The sequence below is a fragment of the Micrasema longulum genome, unplaced genomic scaffold (assembly GCF_059751315.1).
Source record: "Micrasema longulum isolate JH-2025_06_02 unplaced genomic scaffold, ASM5975131v1 h1tg001263l, whole genome shotgun sequence".
In the NCBI taxonomy this organism is placed as follows: domain Eukaryota; kingdom Metazoa; phylum Arthropoda; class Insecta; order Trichoptera; family Brachycentridae; genus Micrasema; species Micrasema longulum.
In genome coordinates, this window is record NW_028278450.1 from 82,286 (window position 1) to 106,636 (window position 24,351).

At 32.9% G+C, this 24,351-nt stretch overlaps 3 protein-coding genes across 5 annotated transcripts in view; all 3 read right to left on the reverse strand.

Moving 5' to 3' along the window:
* Nucleotides 1-1,077: 1,077 nt before the first annotated feature.
* Nucleotides 1,078-6,692, reverse strand: LOC148276181 (uncharacterized). 2 transcript variants are annotated; one of them, XM_088234630.1, is made up of 5 exons: nucleotides 5,370-5,889; nucleotides 5,143-5,286; nucleotides 4,675-4,900; nucleotides 3,976-4,183; nucleotides 1,078-1,840 (listed from the first exon to the last, which is right to left on the reverse strand). In XM_088234630.1, the coding sequence occupies exons 1-5, from the start codon at nucleotides 5,887-5,889 to the stop codon at nucleotides 1,523-1,525; spliced, it is 1,416 nt and encodes a 471-aa protein (XP_088090756.1). In that variant the 3' UTR covers nucleotides 1,078-1,522. The 2 variants fall into 2 exon arrangements, with proteins under 2 accessions (XP_088090756.1, XP_088090757.1); XM_088234631.1 differs by lacking the exon at nucleotides 5,143-5,286 and having other exon boundaries at nucleotides 5,370-6,692.
* Nucleotides 5,929-6,399, reverse strand: cnir (cornichon-like protein). The gene has a single exon (XM_088234632.1). It carries the CDS (start codon nucleotides 6,397-6,399, stop codon nucleotides 5,929-5,931), a length of 471 nt encoding a protein of 156 aa, XP_088090758.1.
* A 3,939-nt stretch (nucleotides 6,693-10,631) lies between the features above and the next one.
* Nucleotides 10,632-24,351, reverse strand: part of p130CAS (Serine_rich_CAS and FAT-like_CAS_C domain-containing protein p130CAS) — a 28,256-nt gene continuing 14,536 nt past the window's right edge. For both annotated transcript variants that reach the window (XM_088234635.1, XM_088234634.1), the window contains 4 exons: nucleotides 13,595-13,929; nucleotides 12,265-12,485; nucleotides 11,885-12,037; nucleotides 10,632-11,660 (listed from right to left, as the gene is read on the reverse strand). In XM_088234635.1, the coding sequence (XP_088090761.1) occupies nucleotides 10,783-11,660; nucleotides 11,885-12,037; nucleotides 12,265-12,485; nucleotides 13,595-13,929 (1,587 nt within the window). In that variant the 3' untranslated portion in view covers nucleotides 10,632-10,782. The remainder of the gene's footprint in view (nucleotides 11,661-11,884; nucleotides 12,038-12,264; nucleotides 12,486-13,594; nucleotides 13,930-24,351) is intronic.

The window sequence follows — 24,351 nt, forward strand, 5'->3', positions numbered from 1 at the left end:
ATACAATAAATGTGAGTTAATATCTTTAGCTCAGAGGCAGACGGATGCAAACCCAAACGCCAAATGTTCAACAATAGCCTAATGAATCTATTTTCACTAAGTAATTTCGAATAATTCAGAACATTAATTTGTATGTTCGGTATCTTAATACATTGGTTCTTTCATTACAAGACTTACATTTCTTCAAATTCAATGGACATGATTATAAACTGGATACGAAAATCGAAATGTCATTTCATCAAATTCTGGATTTGCATCCGTCTACCTTTGAGGTACAGATATTATCTTTGCGTTCTAAAAATCCAGTGAAAATAAATAAATGGGTCGAAATTAAAAAGAATTTAAGGAAAGGACCTGATTGGGATTCACCAAAAACATATGTTGATTGTTAACATAATTTTTTTTTTTTTATGAGCCAAAAATGAGTATCCTACAGTTTTTGATAGCACATGAATGCTCGTTGGATGCAGCCCCGGTATAAATAAACAAACTTATAAATTAACTATGGGTACATTTTAGTGTCACTACTTTTAAAAATATTTTACTCTATAGGGTTTGTCTATGTATTATATGTCAACAGTCAACACCAATTCTTGATAACTTTGGACATGTCCAAAGTTCAAGAATGATCAGGATGAAACTATGGGTAAATAGTTTACGTGCAAGAATTCCTATAAAGAAGCTATGTTTCAATCAAAAGAAGCGTCAAAAGTATCCGGATGGTCTATAGAATACAAGAATTGGACAGACGATGACTGGGCCACAGTAATTTGGAGTAACGCAACTAAAATCTGCATCTCTAGGAGTGAAGGTGTCAGGTTGGTTCGTCGTCGACCGGGGAAAGATTTGTTGCCTGAGTGCACCACGGCCACCATGCACCACGCTATTGGCAAGCGTGGCAAGTCATAGTGTAACAATGTAATATTAGCCTCTTTAACATACAATATTTACAAATTCAAACGGTGTATAATCTAATCCCTTCTATCACCCGACCCAAATGGATGAAGACCTATAAGGTGAAAGACTCTGGGACCGATTATGTAAATATTTTTTCATGCTTTGGTCATAAAAAATATATCCATGAAAGCATGTGTATTTTATAAAATCCAATCCGTTTTCGATAATCTAACATAGACAAAAAGAACAACATATAATATGTATCAAACATATGTATTTTTAAATCCTAATACACCTACCCTGCTTCTAAAATGTTTATTTTTTCTCTAAATTAAGGAACAAAAATCACTTGATTTTTAAATATGTATATAAAACATAAAATAATTGTTTTGCTTTTAAATAAATAATAATTTATCTCACGGCAGTAAAAAATAACAATGAGTAGGTAGAGATAATAACTAGAATTATCATTAATATACAAGTAAAGTAAAGTTAATAGGCCCATGAGGTTCAGTTATTACTTATGGCTATGTAATTTGTAATTACACTTGCCTTTGATTCGATATTTCCTTATGGAAACTAATAAAATTACATTAAAAGCTAAACTTCTTCAAATATTAATAAGCTAAGTTTTTAAATCACTTTGGTTAGAGGGCAACAATTTTCCCCAGGTTAATACAACAATCACAGTGGAATAGGAGAAAAATATTTCATTCGGATATTCCGAAACACTTTTAGTTTTCTTGGAAGGTGGTTCTGTCTTGCGAGGGACAAGCTGCGGGTAGCAGTCAGCCCCCATTTCCTGCTGCCCGTAACAGCCAACAAGAGAAGTGCTCGGGAAGTGGCTGCTGAACAACTCAGACTCCAACTGGTCGAAATCCGTTCTACCGACACAACTCAGCTTAATGGCAGCACTGTGCTCTCTTCTGGGCAATGTGGCCAACTGAAAAAAAATCCAATTATAATTACACAATAGGGAAATATCACATACTACAAATACCGATGAAAATATATGAAATGGATTTGGAATAATTAATTGTATTTTCAAAATCAATATGGATATTGTGGAGAAATATTTTCGTACATAAATTTTAAAAAGAACTATAAAAAAAATATGTCGCTAGGAAAATGCAACATGTTTGGCCTTGACAGTTGTGACGTCAAGATTCGTGACATCTGATGTATTAAGTGTAGGGTATTTTTCCTATGGAACAAACCTTTTGAACTTCTTCAAAGATGGTCAATGGTAATTATATTTATTTATTCATGCATTTCATAATATATATATACAGTTTTTTGTTCACTTTGCCCAGCTGTATGAAACAGTACTTATGATTTTCTTGTATTATTGTAGAATGTTTTATTATTCAATTTTGTTTTTTACATTTATTCTTGAATTTTTTAAACTTTCTACTGAATACACTGTATAATTTTTAGGTTATTTTTTTAAATATAAATCTTGTATAATTTTAGGTTTAATTTTTTTAAATAAATCTTAGGTATAAGGAAATTTATGTTTTTTTTTTTAAAAACTTATATATTAAGCCAAATATGTTAGTATTATAATTTTTTGTAAAAGGCAGTTTTTGCCGTTTATGTTAATAAAATAAAATAAAAAAATTAAAATGTTCTAAACAAATTTGAATGGTCAGGAACAAATAAACATCAATCGTGACGTATTAGGGGTGTGGCCAATGAAATGACTATTTTTACGGGAATTCAAAATTACAAATTCAAAAATATTTTTTATGCTGCTAATAATTAGCAAAAAAATATTTTTTTACTGGATAGAGTATTTCATAGACCTTTATTAGTTTAAAAAAACCTGATTTTTCCCTATTGTATATGGTAACTACTATAACATACCATATTTTGTGGACGATAAGACACATCTGACCATAAAGCGCACCCTAAAATGCATCTATCAATTTTTAAAATGTATATATATTTTGGACAATAAGACGTATCTGACCATTAGACATACCCCAATTTTTGGTTGAATTTTCAGAGTAAAAAGGTGCGTCTTATGGTCTAAAAAATACAGTAACATAAATAACAATTATTAACATATTACAACAGAGATGAAGAACATTTTAGAGAAGGTAATATAGAAGTCTAGGCATCTACAGGGCTTCTAACCTGTCATTGGCTAGTTTAAGTGGCCATTTTACATGTTACACAGTGTGATATGTGATAAGGTAATAACCTTCTCTAAAATGTTCTTCAACTCTGTTGTAACATGATAATATTCACAGCTCCCCAGGGAGTTTAATCCAGTCCTCATCTACAAAACTCAAAATATTGTTAAAGAATTATTAACACAAATAAATACTTTCTTAATTATGACAACAAATTATTTGACATGGTTATGATTTTTTTTTATAGTTTAGTAACTAAGATCAATAAGTGTAGTGAGTCTTATTCTAAACCTTTTTTAAAAAGACAAATTTTAAACACTAGATTGTATCAATTTGTCTGCTATTGGAATAATAGTAATTTATTATTGTTTTCAAAAACATTTTTCACTTTGTGGTATGACATTTAACACTTATTTGTTAATAAATTTGTATAAACTACTTAATTTATTTTTTTTAAATTACACTTCGACCGGTTTCGAGGTTACTACCTCATCGTCGGGAATTTAATTTAAGAGGTAGTAACCTCGAAACCGGTCGAAGTGTAATTAAAAAAAAAAAATTAAGTGGTTTATACAAATTTATTGACAAATAAGTGTAATAGTAATTTATTCAAATTAATAAATAAGTCAAATAATATATCGTCGAAGGCAATCCATCGCCGCAGATGCAACATCACCGCCTAATTTATCCAGATATGCCATTTGGGGGCAAATATTTTTTTAAATAGCTAGTTAACACAAAAAAAAACATACATAATATTGTAAAGTAAGATTTAAATGTAAAAAAAAACATTGCCACAATTTTACTGAACGTCTATATATATAAAAAAAACTTTTCTTTCTCTCTCCTTTAAAGCAGTTTTGTCTTACGCGGTGATGGATTTCCGCCAACGATGTGTAATACTATATGAAAATTTGTCAAATTAAAGCAGTGTTCTCACCTCCATCATTTTGGGTTCAACATCTTTATCTGCTAAAAATACTGCAGAAAATGCATCAAATTCGACAGGAGACTCGGGTTCCTTATCAACAGTAAAAATCAAGAACGTGATTTTTCTTCCATCTCGTCCCGAAGACAAATGATAGTTGTCATTGAAGGAGCACTGAATTCTACAGCCGCCCAATGCTAATGGGGATATCTCCTTCTGACTGAAAACAGAATTCAACTATGTACATTGTAAATGAATAAATAAAAAAAGGAAATTTGAATCTGTGACAAATTTCATACTGCTATTCTATTACATTTGAATTATTAAAGATTAAATTTAGTAATATAAAAACAAATATTTATTTTTAAATGTTTTCAAAGAATAAACTATTTGAAGAAAATTTTAACAATAGCACTTTGTTTTTTCATTGCAAACTTTGCCGATACAGGTGGATATAGATTTTTTAAATACATAAATAACAAAATGCATAATTTCTAATTAAAATTAACTTAACAATACCGGGATATAAATAATAAGATTATTATACAACTCTTTACTTTTGTCTTATGTTTACCCACATTCACACATCTTACGTATGCATTCCAATTGTATTATTCACACTTGACATGTCCTCTTTTGGACATGATGATCCTTGTTTAGACATCTCAATCTTTATTTTCAATTTATGGTTTGTTTTTTTTTTAAATGTACCTTTCCCATATCAGCTCGATGATTCCCAAAAGATATTCTTCCAGGCGAGGAAAGCGATTTCCCGCAAGAACTATGACACATTTTATTATTTCCGTTTTCATAATCCCAACAATTTTATGAACTATTTCAAATTGAGCATCTGCATTAGATGAGATATTTGGACTACTCAATTCGTGTAAGTGAACTCCCGGAATACGCGGTAGGCAGACACCACCGATGAATGATTCTGTAATTAAAAATCAGGTTCTTAAATATAATCAATACTGATGGCAATCATGAATGTTAATGTACTATCATGCTCCACACTCATTTATTAACAAAGGTGAGCTGAAAAAGAAAATGTAATGCGGTAGTGTTAGTCGGTTCAGCATGTAAAGGTTCTCATTTAAGTATTGACAAATAAATAATAGTTGAAAAGTGGTAGGGTGATTGAATTTAACTATAAAGTTGCAAATAAACAGCAAGAACCTTTAGTAGCGGTGTTAGTGTTAAATAGTGCAAGTTCCGCATATTTGTCTCTAGCCACCGGAGGGTAGTACACTACTCGGGAGCAAGACACACCAACAAGGGAGTTACTCGGGTAGCACAGAGTGGCGTAGATATAGTCCAACACTAAAACAAAAGTGTAAGTACAACTTATTAGTCAAATGAAAAACGGAACAGATAGATAATCGCATCACAACTAATGTTCTTACTTTTGTGTTTCTCTCTGCAACTTTTCCCATGGCACGAGGAATCAGGAAACAATTCGCACAAGTAGGAAGTGCGCTGAGATTTGGGATTCGCAAAGGCCAACACGAGCATTGGCTCCACTTTAAAAGCCTTATTTTCTAATACAAACTCGGCACCATTGGAATAAAAGCAAAATTCGTTTGGTTTTAAACAGTTTTTAAATAAATTGCGCACTACATCGGACCACATCTTACAAACTAAAGATGTCAGCTTTAGATCTTGCCAACAGAGGAAATTACTTAGTATTTTTTTAACAATAATGTAATTCGCCATGACGAGGTTAGAATTCTCCGATTCAACATTCATTAGCTCCTCGGAGTTCTCAGTACTTGTTGAAATATCACCACGTGGGGCCTGGGAACAATCTTCGCAAGTATTAGGGTTATCTCTGCTCCAAGTCGACACATACTGGTTGAGTGGGCTTATTTTAGTTGCCAAAAGTTTACGTTTTTTTAAATAATGATTAAGTGAACTGCTCTCCATTTTGTTTTAATACTGCGTTTTGCTCGGTGATTATTTAATTCAAAGCTCTGTGACAATAGTATTTTCGTGGTGCCTTTCAATAGGATCACCCTTCAGTAAAGCAATTATTAGAAAATATAAATACACAAAGAAGAACAACAGATAGTACAACAGGTAAACAAACACATCTCTTATATGCTTCCAAAGTTGATCTTTGTTGTGTATTTCAGTCGGTTCATAAACACCGATATTTCCTTTTCTTACATTGAAGTATTCGTATGATAAATAAATTAGCAGCGGTAGGGAAAATACGGTAAGTACCCACTGTCCACTGATCAGGAAGAGAAATGAGAGTACACCGTGCGAAATCAGTTTAATGGGCGCCCAGTAGTTTAATTTCGCGCAGCACTCTTGAGGATTCAAATAGTCACACTCCAAATCTGACAGAGTTATAACGTAATACACTAGTATGAATAGTAAAGCGCCATTATCTAGCAGAGCGAATGAAAATAATAAACTTTCCGATAGCATACTGTAGTTGCTTAAAAACTCAACTTGGCGGCGGCGAGGACAAGTGCAAAAAAATTAATGTGAAAAGGTAGTGGGTCCTTCAATTTTCATTGAATGTAAATTGTTTACTATTTGATGAATACCGCAGATTTAGTAACATTGCGATGAGTCAACTTAATCTTTGCTTTTAAATCTTCAGAAAGAGAATAAAATTCGACCATAAGTTCACCATCACCCGCAATTCACTCGTCGCTAGTCAGCGAGCATGCGAAAAATCGCTTCGTCCTTCGCCGGCGTTTGCGTTTGACAAATCTGACATTTCAGAGTTTTCTGAATTAAGAAAATTCCATAGATATTTTTTTCTCAGGTAGATAGATACTGAATCAACGATGACATAAAAGTACCTACCGCCAAAAGTATACAAATGTGTCATTTTTTGGATAAATAATGATTTTCAAAACAGTGCCATAAGTTTGTCCGAAAAGTGTTCGAGTTGTAGGTTGGTGGAGAAACCAGAGGTAATGTAGGACTCTGGTAGAACTATAACAAGTAGTAATCTATCAACACAGGCCCCAACTAAATAGATACATTGGATAAATGATTATTATTATGAATAACTTATAAAGCCCTATTTTCGTAATATATTAAAAAATAAATAATAAATAACAAATAATAATAATATTATAAATAATAATACTAATAAATTTGAAAGTATCGCACCAATCAAGTCACTTTATTGCTCCCTGGTTAGAAGTCGTTTAGAATATATTTCTCCAGTCTGGTCGCCCCATTATCGTGTACATTCTGATTCACTCGAGCGCGTCCAGAAGAAATTTCTAAAATATATTAATTTTAAACTTCATATTCCAGCTGCTTTATTTAATTATAATCAATTGTTGTCTTCAGCAAATCTTTTAAGACTTTCTGATAGAAGAATCCTAACTGACCTAATATTACTTTTTAAGGTGATCAATTCATTAATAAATTGACTGTCCAGATTTGCTGGAGTTGGTGTGTTTCCGTGTACCTGGTCGACATACCCGCCACAGATCTCCTTTTTGTTCTGCAAGTTCTAGAACCAACTATCACATGCACTCGCTTATCCCTAGGCTCCATAGATATGGCAATCAGTATGAGGACAAGGCTGATATATTTGGTTCTGGACTTGATAGTTATAAAACGAGTCTGATTTCTTTTTTTCTCTCGCAATATTATTCTTAAACTTTTCTTTATATTTAAAAATGTTTTTCCTTTTTTTTGTTTTTTCATATTTATGAATTTATTTCGTTAATATTTTTGGTTGTTTATGTGTATTTACCTACTTGTTACTATTGTTATAGTTATGCAATTTTATAATTTTTTGTTATGTTTTTAAATATGTATTTTTTTTTTTCATATTTATGTTCAATATATGTTAAAGGCAATTTATGCCGTTTATGTAAAATAAATAAATAAATATTATCTCAACGGCACTTTATAAAGTGAGTTTATGAATACTATTTTAAATTATTTTTTAATTTAATAATAATAATAATTTAATACATTTTTACTTAAATTTGTAATGCAATAATAATTTGTAACTTTTTAATAGAACAATTTATTTTATCATCATATATTATGGATTTATTCATAATGATTTTAAGAGCATAAGAAAATGCATTTTTAACGCGTATTTACTAACAGAGCGATCTCTTTGCGCGCAATTCCATTCAGAATACCGGCCAGGGGTTTTACGATTTTTCCGATACCTCACTCTCACAGTTCTGATTTAGTGTACTGATTGTGCATAATGACTTTTAGGCAGGTGCAATTATTTTTCCTATCCTGTTGATATAGCTGATTAAACGTAAAACGTCTATCAGCTAGTTCATCTGGAATGCATAGTTATTTTAGATGTTCCAGGGCAGAGTTGTGCAGTGACTTATGCATAAGCCCTCTGTGGAAAATGTACACCTGTGAAAAATTACGCTTTGATATAAATATGATACAATTTAACAGGTTAACTTTAATGTAATATCTTTATTCAGTACCTTTTTTTGTTAATATTGATTTATTTTTTGCATAATCTTACCACATGATGTTAAGAATGTATCAAAAATATTATTTGAATAATTTGAATTTGTTCAATAATAATTCACCTTTGTCTTTGTTTTCCTCCCGCGCAAACAGCGAGCATTACTATTCATTTACTATACAGTTTAGTAATGTATGAATTTCGCAGAAAACTGGAAATAAATGAACCAGTTTTATAAACACTACCATGACATCATGATACTTTTTTTTGTTGTAAAGTAGTATTTATAGCATTTTAGATGGGGTATTTGTGGTACCCCCCTCGAAAATATCTTGAGAAATAAAAAATAAATGGTTAGTCTTTTCCTTCATGTCCACACTGAGAATACATATTATATTGAACGCCCCTTGAACATATTTTATATTTTAGGGGAGATGCAAATGCAGCAGCTGGATGAGATTTATTTTATGAATGAACAAAATAAAAATATTAAAAAAACACTTCTTAATTTGTAATAGTATATTTTATATTTCTATAGAATAAAATACATTGTAAATATTTTGCAAATTGTGCTAAAAATGGTATATGTTTATAAAGCCTACAACTCTATAATAGGCTATGGCAGTGCTAGTTTCATTAATTAGTTGAAGTACAAACATTTATCACATCTAGTTGATAAAGATACTGATTTGGCTATGCAGCCATACAAATTTACAAAGACATAATATTACATAAAATCTAGCAAAAATTTTAGTAAAATGTTGTCTATTGTTTCAAATCATACATGGCACATAAAAATATATTTTTGTGTATTCACTGTGATAAAATCGTAATTGAAGATAAAAAATACATAATTAAAAACTTAACAAAATAATATGATATCACTCTAGCATCTAGTATACTATATACAATTCTTATCACTGTTAGATACGCTAAATGCACGATGTTAAGTGTAAACAAACAAAATATGCCAATTTTACTGCTCCTACCATAATATAAATCCATAAAAATTTTCTCGAGGAACTTGTGAGCTCTTTATTTTTTATGTACATTTAAAAATAAGGCCTATTTTCATCCAATAAATTCTACCTGATATAATTTTATTTGACATCCATGAAGCAGCTAACACATTATTTATAATCTATCTCCAAATACCTGCAATCATCCTAAATAAGAGAAATAGGCGCTAAACAATGTTGTATTATTTCAAGATTAATTTTACATGTTACATACCTCATCTACATACATACATATTTTTATAAAATTATGTACATTCAACGTAATGTTACATGTTATATTATATTTTTATGTTACAATAATTAAGTGTAAAACATACCTAATCATTTCTTTGTCATTTAATATTTCATAAAAGCATGTAGACTTTGTATAAATCACAAGAAATATTTCATCTCTCAGATGGAATTATTGTAATGTTCTGAAAATTGTATATCAAGTCTTGTAAACATCTCATAAGTAATGAAATTTCAAAAAGACTACTATTTTGTTTCAATCGTTCACAATTTTCTATAGCAGAATACTAATTAATACTCATTATTATCTTTAAATATCTTACTATAATTCATAATTCAAAATGTATAGATAATATTATTTTACTTGAAAATAAGTCACTGCAATGAAAATGGTGTTTATATAATATACGTATGTTTAACAATTTTCGTTGACTTAAAAGTAGTACTTTGGCATTATTATAAATTTACAAGTAAGCTAATATTTATTTACTTTAAGCTACACAATCTACACATTAAATACCATTGAGCATATATTTATATAATTTTAACCAGACATTTATAATTTACATAATAGTTACCTATCTAATTATAAAATTATGTTACAATGTGTGGCCGAAAGAAAAATACTTAACCAACAGTATTTTGAGTATGTATTTCCAAATGTTTGTAGACAAAGCTAGATTCCGGTCCCTGTGAAATAATAAAACTCAATTTGTAAATATGAGTTCCAGAATCAAAGATACACATTTCCATTTCAGAGTAACAGTCAGCTTCGTAGTTAGGAGCTGGCCGGGCGGGCAGCTGCCAGGGGCGCAAACCTCAGGGGGTGCACTGTGCCAACCCACAGCCTTCTTTTCTCTTTCTCTCCCTAGAAAATAAGTCTCGGGGGGTGCAAAATTCAGATCTTGCCAGGAGCATTCATGACCCTAGCTACGACGCTGACAACAGTGCAATATTAGGAAGATGTTATCTTCGTTTATTTAGCAAACGTCTAAAGCAAAACCTGTTCTGTAAATTTTATTTTTACAATGATACTGACGCTGACATGAAATAGTAAATATATCCAAATAAACTACAGGCTATAATAATAATGGAAACTACGCGGGCAGACTTCCACAGTCTTCTAAAAATACGAAAAAGCTACGGTTGACTAGCGGCCTGTATCATACAAATTTTTAAATCCCGCGCAGAGCTAGAAACATCGACAACAGAATCCACCATTTCTTGTACAGCAGAAACGCTGGGATATTTAGAAGCTGCGTTTTTTGCCTTTGCCACTGTGGTAGTCAAACCATCAGATAATCCATTAGAACAAATTAGTATTTTAGATTTAAATTCGGAATTAGCTATATTTCTGTGTACAGTATCGCCGATATAAACAAGTCTGTGAGCATTTAACACCACGAATTTCCCATGAGCCAAAAACACGGCTGGTGGTTGATTACGTTCGACAGTTTGCAAAAAAGCATCGATTGCTGTTGTTAAATAATTGAAATAGGTCACAGTCTGTTTTGCATAGTACAAAACAAGTGTCTTATCGTTCGGAGCCATAATGCAGTCTGTCAACTGAATGTTGGTTGTAGAGTAGTCGGCATTTTTAATCACATTGTCGAAGGATTTTTTAAGCTCATACGGGAGGGATTCCTTAATTTCTGCATGCTTTTTATCCACACTTTCTCTTGATTCTAATTTAACGTAATCATATTCTTCAACCCATTCTCCGACTCCACCATTTTCTTTGATTGATAGCGATTTAGATTTTTTAAACAACAATATTGAATTTCCTTGAATGAAGGAAGCTGTTTGTCGAACATCTTCAGTAAGAGCCCTGGCGCAAGCTATAAGTTGATCAAGCGCATCGGGAGTTCCATTGTTGGATGAGTTTTCATGAACACCATCGGATCTAGAAAGAAGTTCTATCGACCAGTTTAAAGCGTCTAAAGTTTCAATAACACTGTTTACAAGTTTATCAGCATCTCTCAAAGCTTTGACAAGGGGACGAAGTTTGATGGACAAACCTGAAACAAAATAATAAACATAGTAACTATTTTGTAATACATAACAAATGCTTTTTTACTTGGTTAATTTCCATCACTTTTTTACTACTCTTTTTCATATAAGAATAAAATGAAAGAATTTGTTATAAAAAGTTATTAAATGTCTTGTTAGTTAAGATATTGAAACAAAAAACACATAGATGAAGAAATTAAAAAATAGCAATGAATTATTTTTAATAAGTTACCTTTATCGTGTGCATTAGCTGCATTGCCAAGAGTACCTTCTGTGAATTGTGCAAGATCGTGAAGTGCTGCTCTGAGTCGCAGCGAGCCGAGTCTGACATCCAGAAGCTGATTACTCATTACAGCGTGAGATCGCCAGTCGGGACGTACAAAACCTTTTGATAAATTAAAAATAATTAATAAGAATTCTTTAGGTTCAGAACTCCCTGTTTACTACCATCAGTAGACAAAACTAATTATTTAAATACTAAGTAAAATTGTTGTGCATCTGATGCTTCAAAAGATTTTTTCCAAGATGCAAGTTTAGGAGTTTCAATGAAATTTTCCAAGACAAACATTTTTACATTATAAATATTGTATACAATATTATTATTTAACTTACCTAATAATCTAGATACAGCATCGGTAGCTTCTGATTGCAATATTTCCAACATGTCGAGAGCTTCTTTCCACTCTAATGGAAGTTCCTTAGGCTGGGGATTGGAGGGAGGAACATCGTAAGTCTGGCTCGGGTTAGGGCTGTGGTTCCTCAAGGTGTTAGGGGTGTAGTTAGATCCACGGGACTTGGGAATGTCGTATTCTGGCATATTAGCAAGGGAAGACCTGTAAACAACAAACTTCAAATTAAGCAGGGTATTAAGAATTTTATGGAAACCTTTTATTATTATTATTATTATGGATAACTTCTGTAGTGCCATTTTCGTAAAATAATACCTCAAGAGCGCTTTATAAAGTGATTCTATAAACAAATAAATCATATTTTAATTTCTTAAATTTGTAATTTAAGTAAAACATTTTACTATTATCACATTCCACGGATTTATTCAAATGCTTTAGAGAACAAGCGAATTTTAAGGTTACTACGAAACATCACTTCACTCTCACAATTTCACACTTCTGCTGGGAGAGCATTCCGTGCCATAGGGCCTGCACCACAAATGCGCGTTTACCGAATTTAGTGCACTGTTTGCATAGAGGTATGATAATTTTTCCTCTCGACATAGATGTAGCTGATCTAAGCGTAAGACGTCTGTCAGCTAGTTTATCTGGAATGCAAAGTTCCCTCAGATATTCCAGAGCAGAGTTGTGCAGTGACTTATTCATAAGTTTGGGAGTTTCCACCCTCTGTGGAAAACGTAGCCAGTGTAATTCCCGAAGTAGTGGAAAGATATGACTGAACGTAGATTTTTTTTTTAAATGTCTCACTACGGCATTTAATATAGACTGTAGGCGAGTCATTTTATTCATTAGTAGACCTGCGTTCACCATAGTATAGTGCAAAATAGCTTTCTCACATAAGAAAAGGGTTATTTTAATGAAAGAGGATCTGTTACAACAGTCCTAAACAGCTCTTAGTGATGTAAAGAGCTGAATACGTACGAATCATTTCAAAAGTGGTTTTCAAAAGTGAATTTATTTTTATATTTAATTTAAGCAAAATTATGGTATTAAGTTATGTTTGAGCATCACTGGAAGAAGAGCATACAAGTCTAGATGATGGACTACGTCAAAAAATTGGATGCAAAAATATTTTCTCATCCACTTCAGAATAAGTCAGCAGTGGAGCATATCAATTAACCCTCGTATATCGAAAGCCATAGCACATCGCCATTGAACGAAAGTGTTGGGAAAGACCCTTAGAAAAATTTGCTTATGCAGTCAATCTGGAAGAAATAATGAACTGAAGGAAAAGGAAATAGGGTGATGCGTACCTATTACTAGAAGACATGGAATCCATGGTCAACGAGCTCGCGCTACTGGAAGGTGTCAACTGCTGCTGGTGGAACAGCGTGAGGCTTGCGGGGGCTTTGGGGACGTCGTACCAGTCCTGGGCGGGCAGGGGCGCGGCGCGCGGCGCTAGGGCCTTGGGCGCGTCGTACGCTGACGTCACAGACAGGGCCACAGCTCGCGGCACGTCATACGTGTCGGCGCGCGGGCAGGGCGCCTGGTGCAGCGATGAGTGGCTCTGCGAGGGCGAGGGCGAAGGGAACAAGTTTTGGGGCTGCTCGTAAATGTACAGGTCGCCGACTCGGTGTGGAAGTAAAACCTGTAAAACAAAACAGATATTTTATTGTTTTGAAGTTTACAAATCAACGGCTTCGACTTGCACGGCTGACAAACTGTCAGCAGTTCATGGCTGAGTGCCCTTTAGAGGCTCGGCTATTTGTGAACACCATTTATTCCAACTTGGGAATGAAAAATTCATACTTATATTATAAATACTAAGGTGTGTTAATACATTTGTTTGTGTTTCTTTCATGTTGCAACGAAGCGATTGATCGCTGTGATTTTTGGCATAGGGATAGCAGGAGAGCTGACAAGTATCCTAGGCTACTTTTCATCCCGAAAAAAACCTCCCATTCCCTCTGAAATACCCCCCTTAAACTTTTTCAAAAAAATATATCATTCCACCGGGAAAATTATATGAATGAAAAATTCCAGTTGTTCAATATATCATAGATAAAACCATTTTCATTAGAAAATGAATAAAAATAGGTAGAACTCCCATCGATTTCGGAAGATTGCTCACAAAATCGGTATATCTACCGAAAAATTGATAGGGTTCAGGGTTGGCAACGCTGGGAAGAGAGACTATTTCACTGCCATATTATTATAGCCTCTGTGGGTAGCTAAATATGCATTTTATTTTATATTACTAAAACACATTCCTATATAATAGATGGTAAAATTAAATAAAGTGTAATTGTATAATAAATTAACTAGTAGGTAGCCATGCTATTTTTTATTTTTAATAAAAATGTCTGTCTTAAAACAGGTTGCACTAAGTTAGGCAGACTAGAAATAATCCAGAGAAATCTTTTACCTAAAACATGACTGGCCTTATAAACCTGGCATAAAGTTACGTCTAGGCATAGTGGTAAAATAAGGATGGGAACACCATCCTTATTCGACCACTATATTTAGGTTGATATTCCCATCCGAATCAAAACACTATACCATAGAATTAAGAATAGTCCAGAAGAAGCGTCGAATCATATTTGAATACATCGGACTGTGTCCAATAATTCCCCCACTATGCCTCACTTTCGCCGCGCGTATTCGCGATGCCGCCGCGTAATGTTGCACGATGGGAAAAAATATAATTATAACACAAATGTAAGGTAAAAAAAAAACAATCTGTTAATTTCTCTAAAATTGCACGCGGAAATATTGATTGACACAACAGAGTACTTAAGTAAAGGGTCATTAATAAGAGCAATTGAATTAATGAACTTTAAACTTAAAATATAAAACAAATTTTATTTTACATAAAACTGATATTTTTATATCATGTTAAATAATATTTGATGTTTTAAAGATAATGTCGGTCAAGTCGGATAGAGTTGTTTAATTCGAGATCCAATTTTCATTAGTTCTCTCATTAGAAGAGCAAAATAGGGTAAAAAAAATTACTACCCTGGCAACACTAACGAAATGTTCATTTTGTTTCTTCGACAATCTGACAGATGGAAAAATAATTCAATGTTTAAGTAATGCATTTGTTACATACACATTCATTAGCTAATTACACATGAAATGTGATTGCATCCTGTTTCTTTAAGATCTTAGCAGTATTTCTATACTTTAAAAGGACCCAACACGGCATAGTTGAATTTAAATCAGGAGTTGCGTACTGAGGGACGTCTACAAAGAAACTAATGGGTCAAAACGTAAACCTACTCATTTATGAGTAGTTCAGTCGCCTTCTGTTTGGTGTGCGTATGCGGTTTCTAGACTATTCTTAATTCTATGCACTATACTTAGGCGTAACTTTATTCCAAGTTTATGAGTAAGGCTCGTCGACATGTAGTAGATAAAGAAATTGTAAATTTTGTAAATAAACCATTTTTATTACTATTACTATTATTAATGCATTGGAACCTACCCACAGTGTTCCTCGAAATCAAAACCAAATCTAAACAAGTAATTTTTTTTAAAGATTTAAATGTGCCGATTTGCTCTTGCCCTATTTTAAAAAATCTTGCTTTACGTGCAAATTTATAAACACTAAAAATAATATACTGGAAATTCATTACGCTTTCTGGTTTTGACATATTATGTTCTTTAGCTTTTATATTTGAACCTACTAGTAGGCAGACACGGGAAGTCTAGTGACGTTTTACGTTTTACTCTACTACGTTCAGAAACTACGTAGTAACCGTAACCTCCCGGGAACAATGAAAAGCAAGTGGCGTAAATACGAGACTCGAGTACAACCAGCGCGCCTGAACGCTCAACATGTGCATAATACGAGTATCTAACCTTGATATAAAATATTAAGTATTATGAACACCTTCATGCCTGGTTTTCAGGGGTGAAAATCACTCCCTCAGTTTTACTTCTCAGTTTATTATATGTATATTACCCCGTCTCTTTTTGTAACCGACAAAACGTAATAGGATTATTTCGAGACATTTTTTATTAGGAACATAGGCATGCCCTATAGAGTTTTTTTTTTCAAGTAGCGACACGAAAGCGTACCCATAGTTAAGTACTGTTTATTATTTATACCAGGGCTGCATTTTACAAGCATGCAAAAATTGAAGGATACTCATTTTTTGTTCATAAAAAATGTATTTTAACGTAAATAATAAACATTTGTTTTCGGTGAATCCCAATCCGGTTCATTGCTTAAATTCCTTATTTCGACCCATTTATTTCTTTTCATTGGATTTTTAGGAACGAAAAGATAATATTAACTCACCTTTATTATATTTTAAAAACGTATTCCTATCAGTGCATCACTGTAATTAACAAGAGCCTCGCAATTGAGCCGCTAGGCGTAGTTTGACAATTACAAAAAATAATATTTATATTTGAATGTTAATTGTTTTAAGCTTTGTAAATCACTAATGAACAAATATTTACCAACTAAAAAAATACATGATCCTTTTTACTTTGTTTATCCGAAAAGTTTTTTACGTTTTCATGATACAAGAAGGTATTTTTGTTTCGATTCTAAACGTCACACCTAGATGGCGGTCGAAGAACGACTAAATACACGTCGGGCATGACTGAGCGTTTGGGCATGAGTTAAGTGTCGTCATTTTTTAGGGCTCAGGGTATGTCTATGTATTAACTGGAATTAAATTTATTATTATTATATCAATGTCATTCCATTGGCCACGCACCCAATAAGTCACGATTCATGTTTATTTATTCCTGGCTATTCGAATTTGTATAAAACATTGTCACGAATCTTGACGTCACAACTACCAAGGCCAAACATGTCGCGTTTTTCTAGCAACGTATTTTTATTCAATTTATTTTTTACATTTATGTATGAAATCATTTCTCCACAATATCTTTACTGATTTCGAAAATAATTCGAATTTCGAATTAATTATTCTAAATCCATTTCATATTTTTTTATCGGTATTCGTAGTATGTGGTTTTCCCTATTGAATATTATTTTATTTGTCTTTTTGTACAATTGCATTTTCACATTGACGCCAACCAACTAATGAAATAATAGTTATAATTTTTTTTAAAATTTCAATGCGTATGTGAAAATAATAAATAAAATATACACTAAAATATCATTTGCCGTATGTTTATGTACCTATACAAATAAATTAATATCGATACTATTCTTCAATAGGAAAAAGGGAATAAAATAAGAAGAGAGACCTACAAAAACTTGTTGGTTATAAAAATAAGGTATGCATAACATGTATGGCATATTGCCGTCTTACCAATATTACTATCAAATTTATTACATAATTATGTTAACCTTTTTTTGAACACCTGAAGTTTTCTGAAACACGGAAATAAATTGAAACAACGATTTAATTCAGAAAGACAACTCTGCGTACGCTGGGAAGACTTAACGTGATCGTGTACGGAACACCACAGTGCGAGAAGTCTGTGAGGTTCAAGATGTGGTCAGACGGGAACTACGATACTGGTACTAACTACCAACATGAAAGTACATGTACAGAGAATGAATTCCACGAGAATCCCTCTCCATGGAATACCAGATGGACAGCATCCACCAGGAAGACAGGAAGTCCTCAAAACGTTGGAGAGATAGCTGGAGATTAGCGTCATAAGATTATAATTCTGTAATAACACTCTCAAAGAAGAAAAATTCACACAGTAAGTAAACATGAAAAAAAAAACTTTATTCATAATATTATGTAAAAAAGATGGCAGACAGCAAGATTATTTATTATGTTATACGTTCTGTAGTTATTTGTTGCCGCATAGCATGTTAAAGAAACGTGCAAAATCGAGGACTTTCTATGACTGACGTGTTATTTAGGGGGTGTGGTAGACCACCTCCCTAGCCCTGAAACGAAGAGGGTGTGGTACAGGGGTATACCCTCCCGTGTATTTTATATCCTACACAGATAACAAGATACCTGACCTAGATCGGAAGAGAACCCGAGCAATACGGTGGGCCACGATCCACGATAGATTACCCTACCCAAGCCAAGTCCCCGCTGCGCTGTCAATTTTCAGGAGGACTCGCCTATCTACGGATATATTTATGTAGGTACTCGATGTAAATGAATGACTTTCATTTTACTAGTGTATATAGTAACATTTATTTGAAATTTAGGTTAATTATTAAAATATATGTGCGTTATTAAAACCAACTAATGTATGCTATTATAGTTTTTATAAATATTTATTTTTATTTATTTATTCATTTGACGGACTTATGCAGTCCATTCTAACGATGGTAAATACAATTTCTTAGAATAGATACAGGCACTAATAAAATAAAATACAACTAAATAAAATTAAAGCTCGGACAAAAAAAATAAAAATTTCTACCTCAAGACAAGATCTGGTCTATCTTAGTGAATTTTTAAAACTATGAAGACTTACACCAAAGAAGTTACCTTATTGCACACAAACCTTCAGCCATTATTATAATATGTACTCGGTATTTATTTACTTATTTTGGATCTTGAAAAAGGGGCTAAGGCACACATAAACATATACGTGTGCTCTAATAATAACAAGGTACATTTTATATTTAATTTAAGAGTTATTTAATAGGACGTTCTGTTTGATTTTTTCTTTTCATAATATTTTTTACTGCCTTACATAAAATTAAATTTCGTGACTTCGCCTTTTTCTAAATGGGAGAATTTCACTACAATTTATGCTATTTATTGACAATTATTTATAGAATTCCATTATAACAACAACAACAACAAACCATCACGCTGTTTCCCCGTAAGGTTAGGCAGAGAGAATAGAACGCCACATCAATCTATCTTTGCATACAGCTCTCGTTTCCTCTACATTCATACTTCTTCTCATGCACGCGCGCCGATTATTCCGACTCTTAACATGTACATCTTCAAGTATTTGTTGGATTTGGTCATGCCATGTCTTTCTCGGTCTTCCTCTATTTCTGCATCCATCAACATTCGCGTTGTAAATATTTTTAGCCGTTCTTTCGCTGTCCATTCGCTCTACATGTCCAAACAAATGCAGAGCTCCTTTCTTGATTTTGACGATAATGCTTATCTCAGCCTTACATAATGTACGGATCTCGACATTTGTGCGTCTATCGTACAAAGTTTTACAACACATTCGCTTGAGAGATCGCATTTTGACAGCATTCGGCCTACTTTCATCCCTGTTTTTCAGGGTCGGGACCAGGACTCCATTGTAAATTGCTTATTTTGTCTCTTGCGACAAACATTTATTTGCCAATGTTGATTTAAGAGCACCGTTCAATCTGTTCCCGACACTCACCCTCCTTTCAATATATTTCTCAGTCATTCCATCCCTAGTAAGCATACTTCCCAGATACACAAATTCCTCTACCTGTTTTAGTATTATAACCCCCACTCACAGTGATTTCACATTTAGTCATACTTTAATTTCTTTCAAAAACCATCACATTAGATTTATCGACATTCATCAGCAAATCGCTTCCCTCGCATACATCGTAGACTTTTGTTACCAAGAATTGCGGTTCCTCTTTGCTGTTGGCAAGAAGCGCGGCATCATCAGCATACAAAAGACAATTAAATCTCCCATTCTTAAGCCTTTTAGTTCTTTCATACATTTATTTATATTTATTTATTTATTCATATGTTTTGTCTTACAAACTATAATTAATAATAAAAATAATGTGACCTCACTAGGGTTACCCGTGCCCAGGACACTTGACAATATACTTTTATTTTAAAATATTTTTACATTTGCGAATAAACAAAGGAGAATAACTTAATAAACAGAAATAATTAACAAAATGTTCAGACAGTTTTAAACACTACGCATTTATGTTTATAATTAATTTATGTACATCTTTATTATTTATATTACAAAACGCACAATGAGAGAACAAAAACCTAAGCTATACACTTGTGGAGCAGTTGATTCAATATTGGTTTGGGCGAATGAGACAATCCATTTGACTTCTACCTAGCTCCACTATCCATTTTTTTTATAGCCTTTTTGAACATTTTCTCGTTACTAACTGTTGTTAATAGATAATGGAAGTAGATTATAGATTTTAATTGAATAATACTCAAAATCTCTTTGTCCGAAAGTTGTATTAGTTTGTATTTGTTTAAGTTGTCTTTGTGTCGAGGATCTAGTGATAATATTATTTGTATGTGATGTATTGTAGGGGTTTTGTCTTTCATTTGAGAAAGAGTAGTTTTTGAATCTGTAAGTGAGTATTGTTTTGACGTATAATTGTTTTGGTGTCATAAGTTGTGATTTGTGGAATATTTCTTCAGTAGATGTCTGTATCGGGACTCTGAGTATTATTTTCATTATGGATTTTTGTGCAACAAATACGCTTTTTAAAACTGTGTTTTGAAACCACCACATTCAATTATACCGTACTCCAAAATTTATTGGCACAATGCAAAATAAATCTTTAAAAGTTCCTGTTTATTAATTAGATTTCAAATTGTTTTGAATATATACGTTAATCTTTGAAGTTTATTTGTAATATTTTAAACCTGCTGTTTCCACTTTAAATTTATATCAATAATAACTCCTAAGTATTTGACATTGTCTGTCCTATCCAGTATTGGATAATTACAATGAGCACTATGAAGACAATTATTCTTATGTAGTTTGATGTTAAAATAAGCATTTTGTGAATAGTTTCTAGAACTGATTTGAAATGGAATGAAGTTAGTTTTAGATTTATTAAGAGTTAAGTAATTAGTATCCAGCCATGCCTTTACTACAATCAGATATCAATTATTAAAAAAAAACTAATTAAGCGAAAATTTAATATTACTTTACAATCAAACCGCTAAAATAACAAACTTTAAAAGCTTTATCTGTCCCCTCACGTCAGTATTGCCAATTTGTGATAAATCAATTAAACATAGCCCCTACATTCACCTGATAATTTAATTGTGACATTAAATAAATAAGTCGGTTCTAAATTGGGACCGCAGCCATTCTTCCCGGGTCCCGCTTCGAAAGGAAGAAGAACGTGGTAATACAAAAAATAAACAAATTTACAATAGCACACTACAGTAAAAGCACGCACAAAGTACAATGCCGCCACAATCGCAGTGCACCGAGGTATACTAAGTATAAATAAAACTCAAACAATATTAGCATGCGGACCCATTAGCTTGTATAAACAGACGAGTACTTGGGCGAATTACACAGTCATCTCATATTCCGTGTTTCTACTTGACTGGTAACCGGTGGCCAGTAGCTGGTAGCTGGGCCTCGATTATGATGGGAAGATAAAGACGTCATACCTTCACCTTGACGGTAAAGTTGAAGATAAATCCCCTCTAGCGATTATAAAGATATACTTCCGACCCCCCCTTCAAGTTTTGGGTAGGTACATCGATATGAATCAAGGGGAAGCGTACGTCACGGTACACATATCTACGCTCTAAAATGACATAGCTTCAGTATGACGTCATAGTTGAAGATAAAAGTCTCCCGACCGACTATAAAGGTACACTACCGATATCCCCACCATCAAGTTTTGATGTAAGTACATCAGTTTGTATTGACGAGTCTAGAACCCTTCGATACGTTTATCTACGCATTAAAAGTGACAAAAATTTTGTTCCACCGAGCAACTTTTCCTTCAATTATGATTTTTTTAAATTTTTAATAGTTTTGAGGTTGGCACTTTTTTTTCTTAAAAGCCTATTAAAAATATGAGAGAGAAATAAGTAAGTTTTGAAGTCGAATTAAATTCCGACATAACTATCACTTTAATAAAACGAACGCCTAGATGTGAAAATAATGTCGCTAGATTCTCTCCTATTAACAAATAAGAGTATCTAGGCGTCAGACACAGATTATATGCGTCAGAAAGTTACCACTCTAAAAAAATAATTTAGTAATTATATTTTTTCCATCTGTTTTACTATCTTTCCGAGTGTATGTATCGAGACGTTATAGAAGCCGGCTTTGTAGTCGATCGGTAGATACATACAGATGATCGTTAAGCATACCGTCTAGGTGATTACCAAAAGTCATGCAAAATTCATGTTCAAGCGAGTATTTTTTGCTTGAATTGGGATTTATTGGAGTTTATAATCGTTTTGAAGTGAGCACTTTTAATTCTAGAAGCCTATTTAAAATATTAATGAGAACTGTTTTAAATGTTAATGACGTAAGGAACGCGGACTAATTGTTTGCGGTCATTCCATTGGCTGGTTTCGATCATATGATGTCGATATGACAAGTAGGTAGAACATACCGAGGTAAGATACAGACAGTACAGAAGTCAAGTATACCGTCTCGATATATACAGATGAAGATAGCGTTCATAATCGAGGCACTGGTACTCGGTAGTTCCCAGAGTTGCAACATCAGCCAGTTCTGGGTACTGTAACTGTTGCCCGTGTTCCTGCGCTGATAGCCCGACTAGTGTTGACGGAACGTGACAAGGGTACATACAAATTCGAAACATCTCTTCGGAGGAAACACTCTGACATTTGCTCCCTCTCGTTAGAAACGAATGAGTGATTGTAAGAAAGGAAGGACCTAGCGAACCAGTATACTGCCCGATATCATTGACGTCCATCATTACGATAGTAAACAGAGGCAATAATAAGCTTTAAAATCAAGCATGCCAATGTTTCACCGTATTTTACAATCCAAAGCACACAGAAAATATGTTTTTTATTTTCAAATCACAGTTTGTAGGTTTTACGCATAGAATTAAGAATAGTCCAGAAGGAGCGTAGAATCATATTTGAATACATCGGACTGTGTCCAATAATTCCCCCACTCCGGCTTACTTTCGCCGCGCGTATTCGTGAAGTCGCCGGGTAATGTTGCTAGATGGGGAAAAAAATCATAACACAAATGTAAGGTAAAAAAAAAGTAATCTGTTAATTTCTCTAAACTTTTATTGTGCACGTGGAAACATTGATTGACACAACAGAGTAGATAAGTAAAGGGTAATTTAATAAGAGTAATTGAATTAATGTCTTTTGAACTTAAAATATAAAATAACTTTTATTTGACATAAAACGGATATTTTTATATGATGTTAAGTAATATTTTACGTTTTAAAGATAATGTCGTTCAAATGTCCCCCACGGCTTTGTTTAATCCGAGGTCTAATTTTCATTAGTTATTTTATTAGATGAGCAAAGTAGGGTAAAAAATAATTCTACCCTGGCAACACTAACGAAATTTCCATTTTGTTTCTTCGACAATCTGACAGATGGAAAAATAATTCATTTTTTTAAATAATGCATTTGTTATATACACATTCATTTGCAAATTACAGATGAAATGTGATTGCATCCTGTTTCTTTAAGATCCTAGCTGTATTTCTATACTTTAAAAGGACACAACACGGCATAGTTTAATTCAAATCAGAAGTTGCGTACTGAGCGACGTCTACATAGAAACTAATGGGTCAAAACGTAAACCTTCTCATTTATGAGTAGTTGAGTCGCCTTCTGTTTGATGTGCGTATGCGGTTTCTGGACTATTTTTAATTCTATGGTTTTAAGTAATTTTTACCTTAATATTACCATAGTAACTAGTATCTGATTAATCAAACGAATGTTATCTCACCGTTATATAATAAAATGATCAAGGTACCTACAGACGATATACCAATAAAATAGGGCGATTACAATGGTAGGTTAACAGATTTATCTTCAATTGCCTATTAAGTAAAATCTAACTTTCGAACGAAAATGTGTAGATTTTTTATTTAAAATATGTTCAATATTACAGGTTACCGACAAAGATACATTAAAAAAATTATAAAAATACATACAATGAGGAAGTTCAGTGTTTTTTTTTGTTTTTGTTAATTGAATATTAAACTAAGCCAAATTTTATTTTATTTTATTTTTATATATCGTATTATCAGCGCTATGATTTTTTCAAGTTTTGTATTTCTGAAATAACTCCGCGTGTGATGTCAGAGGTTGTTCTATGACAGTTATTCCGATTGGTTCGTTTACGGTGACTAAACTGGATATCCTTAAAAGCCCTCATATCATTGGATGGTTCATATAAACCAGTGACGTCA

Bases quoted from the DNA above. Each gene is read 5' to 3' on its own strand.
- LOC148276181 (XM_088234630.1), bottom strand. From the start codon at position 5,889: ATGGAGAGCAGTTCACTTAATCATTATTTAAAAAAACGTAAACTTTTG. The intron at 4,184-4,674 runs GTACATTTAAAA...TTCTGTTTTCAG, and splicing joins ATCGAGCTGATATGGGAAAG to TCAGAAGGAGATATCCCCAT. The intron at 1,841-3,975 runs GTGAGAACACTG...ATTTTTTTTCAG, and splicing joins TTGAACCCAAAATGATGGAG to TTGGCCACATTGCCCAGAAG.
- cnir (XM_088234632.1), bottom strand. From the start codon at position 6,399: ATGCTATCGGAAAGTTTATTATTTTCATTCGCTCTGCTAGATAATGGC.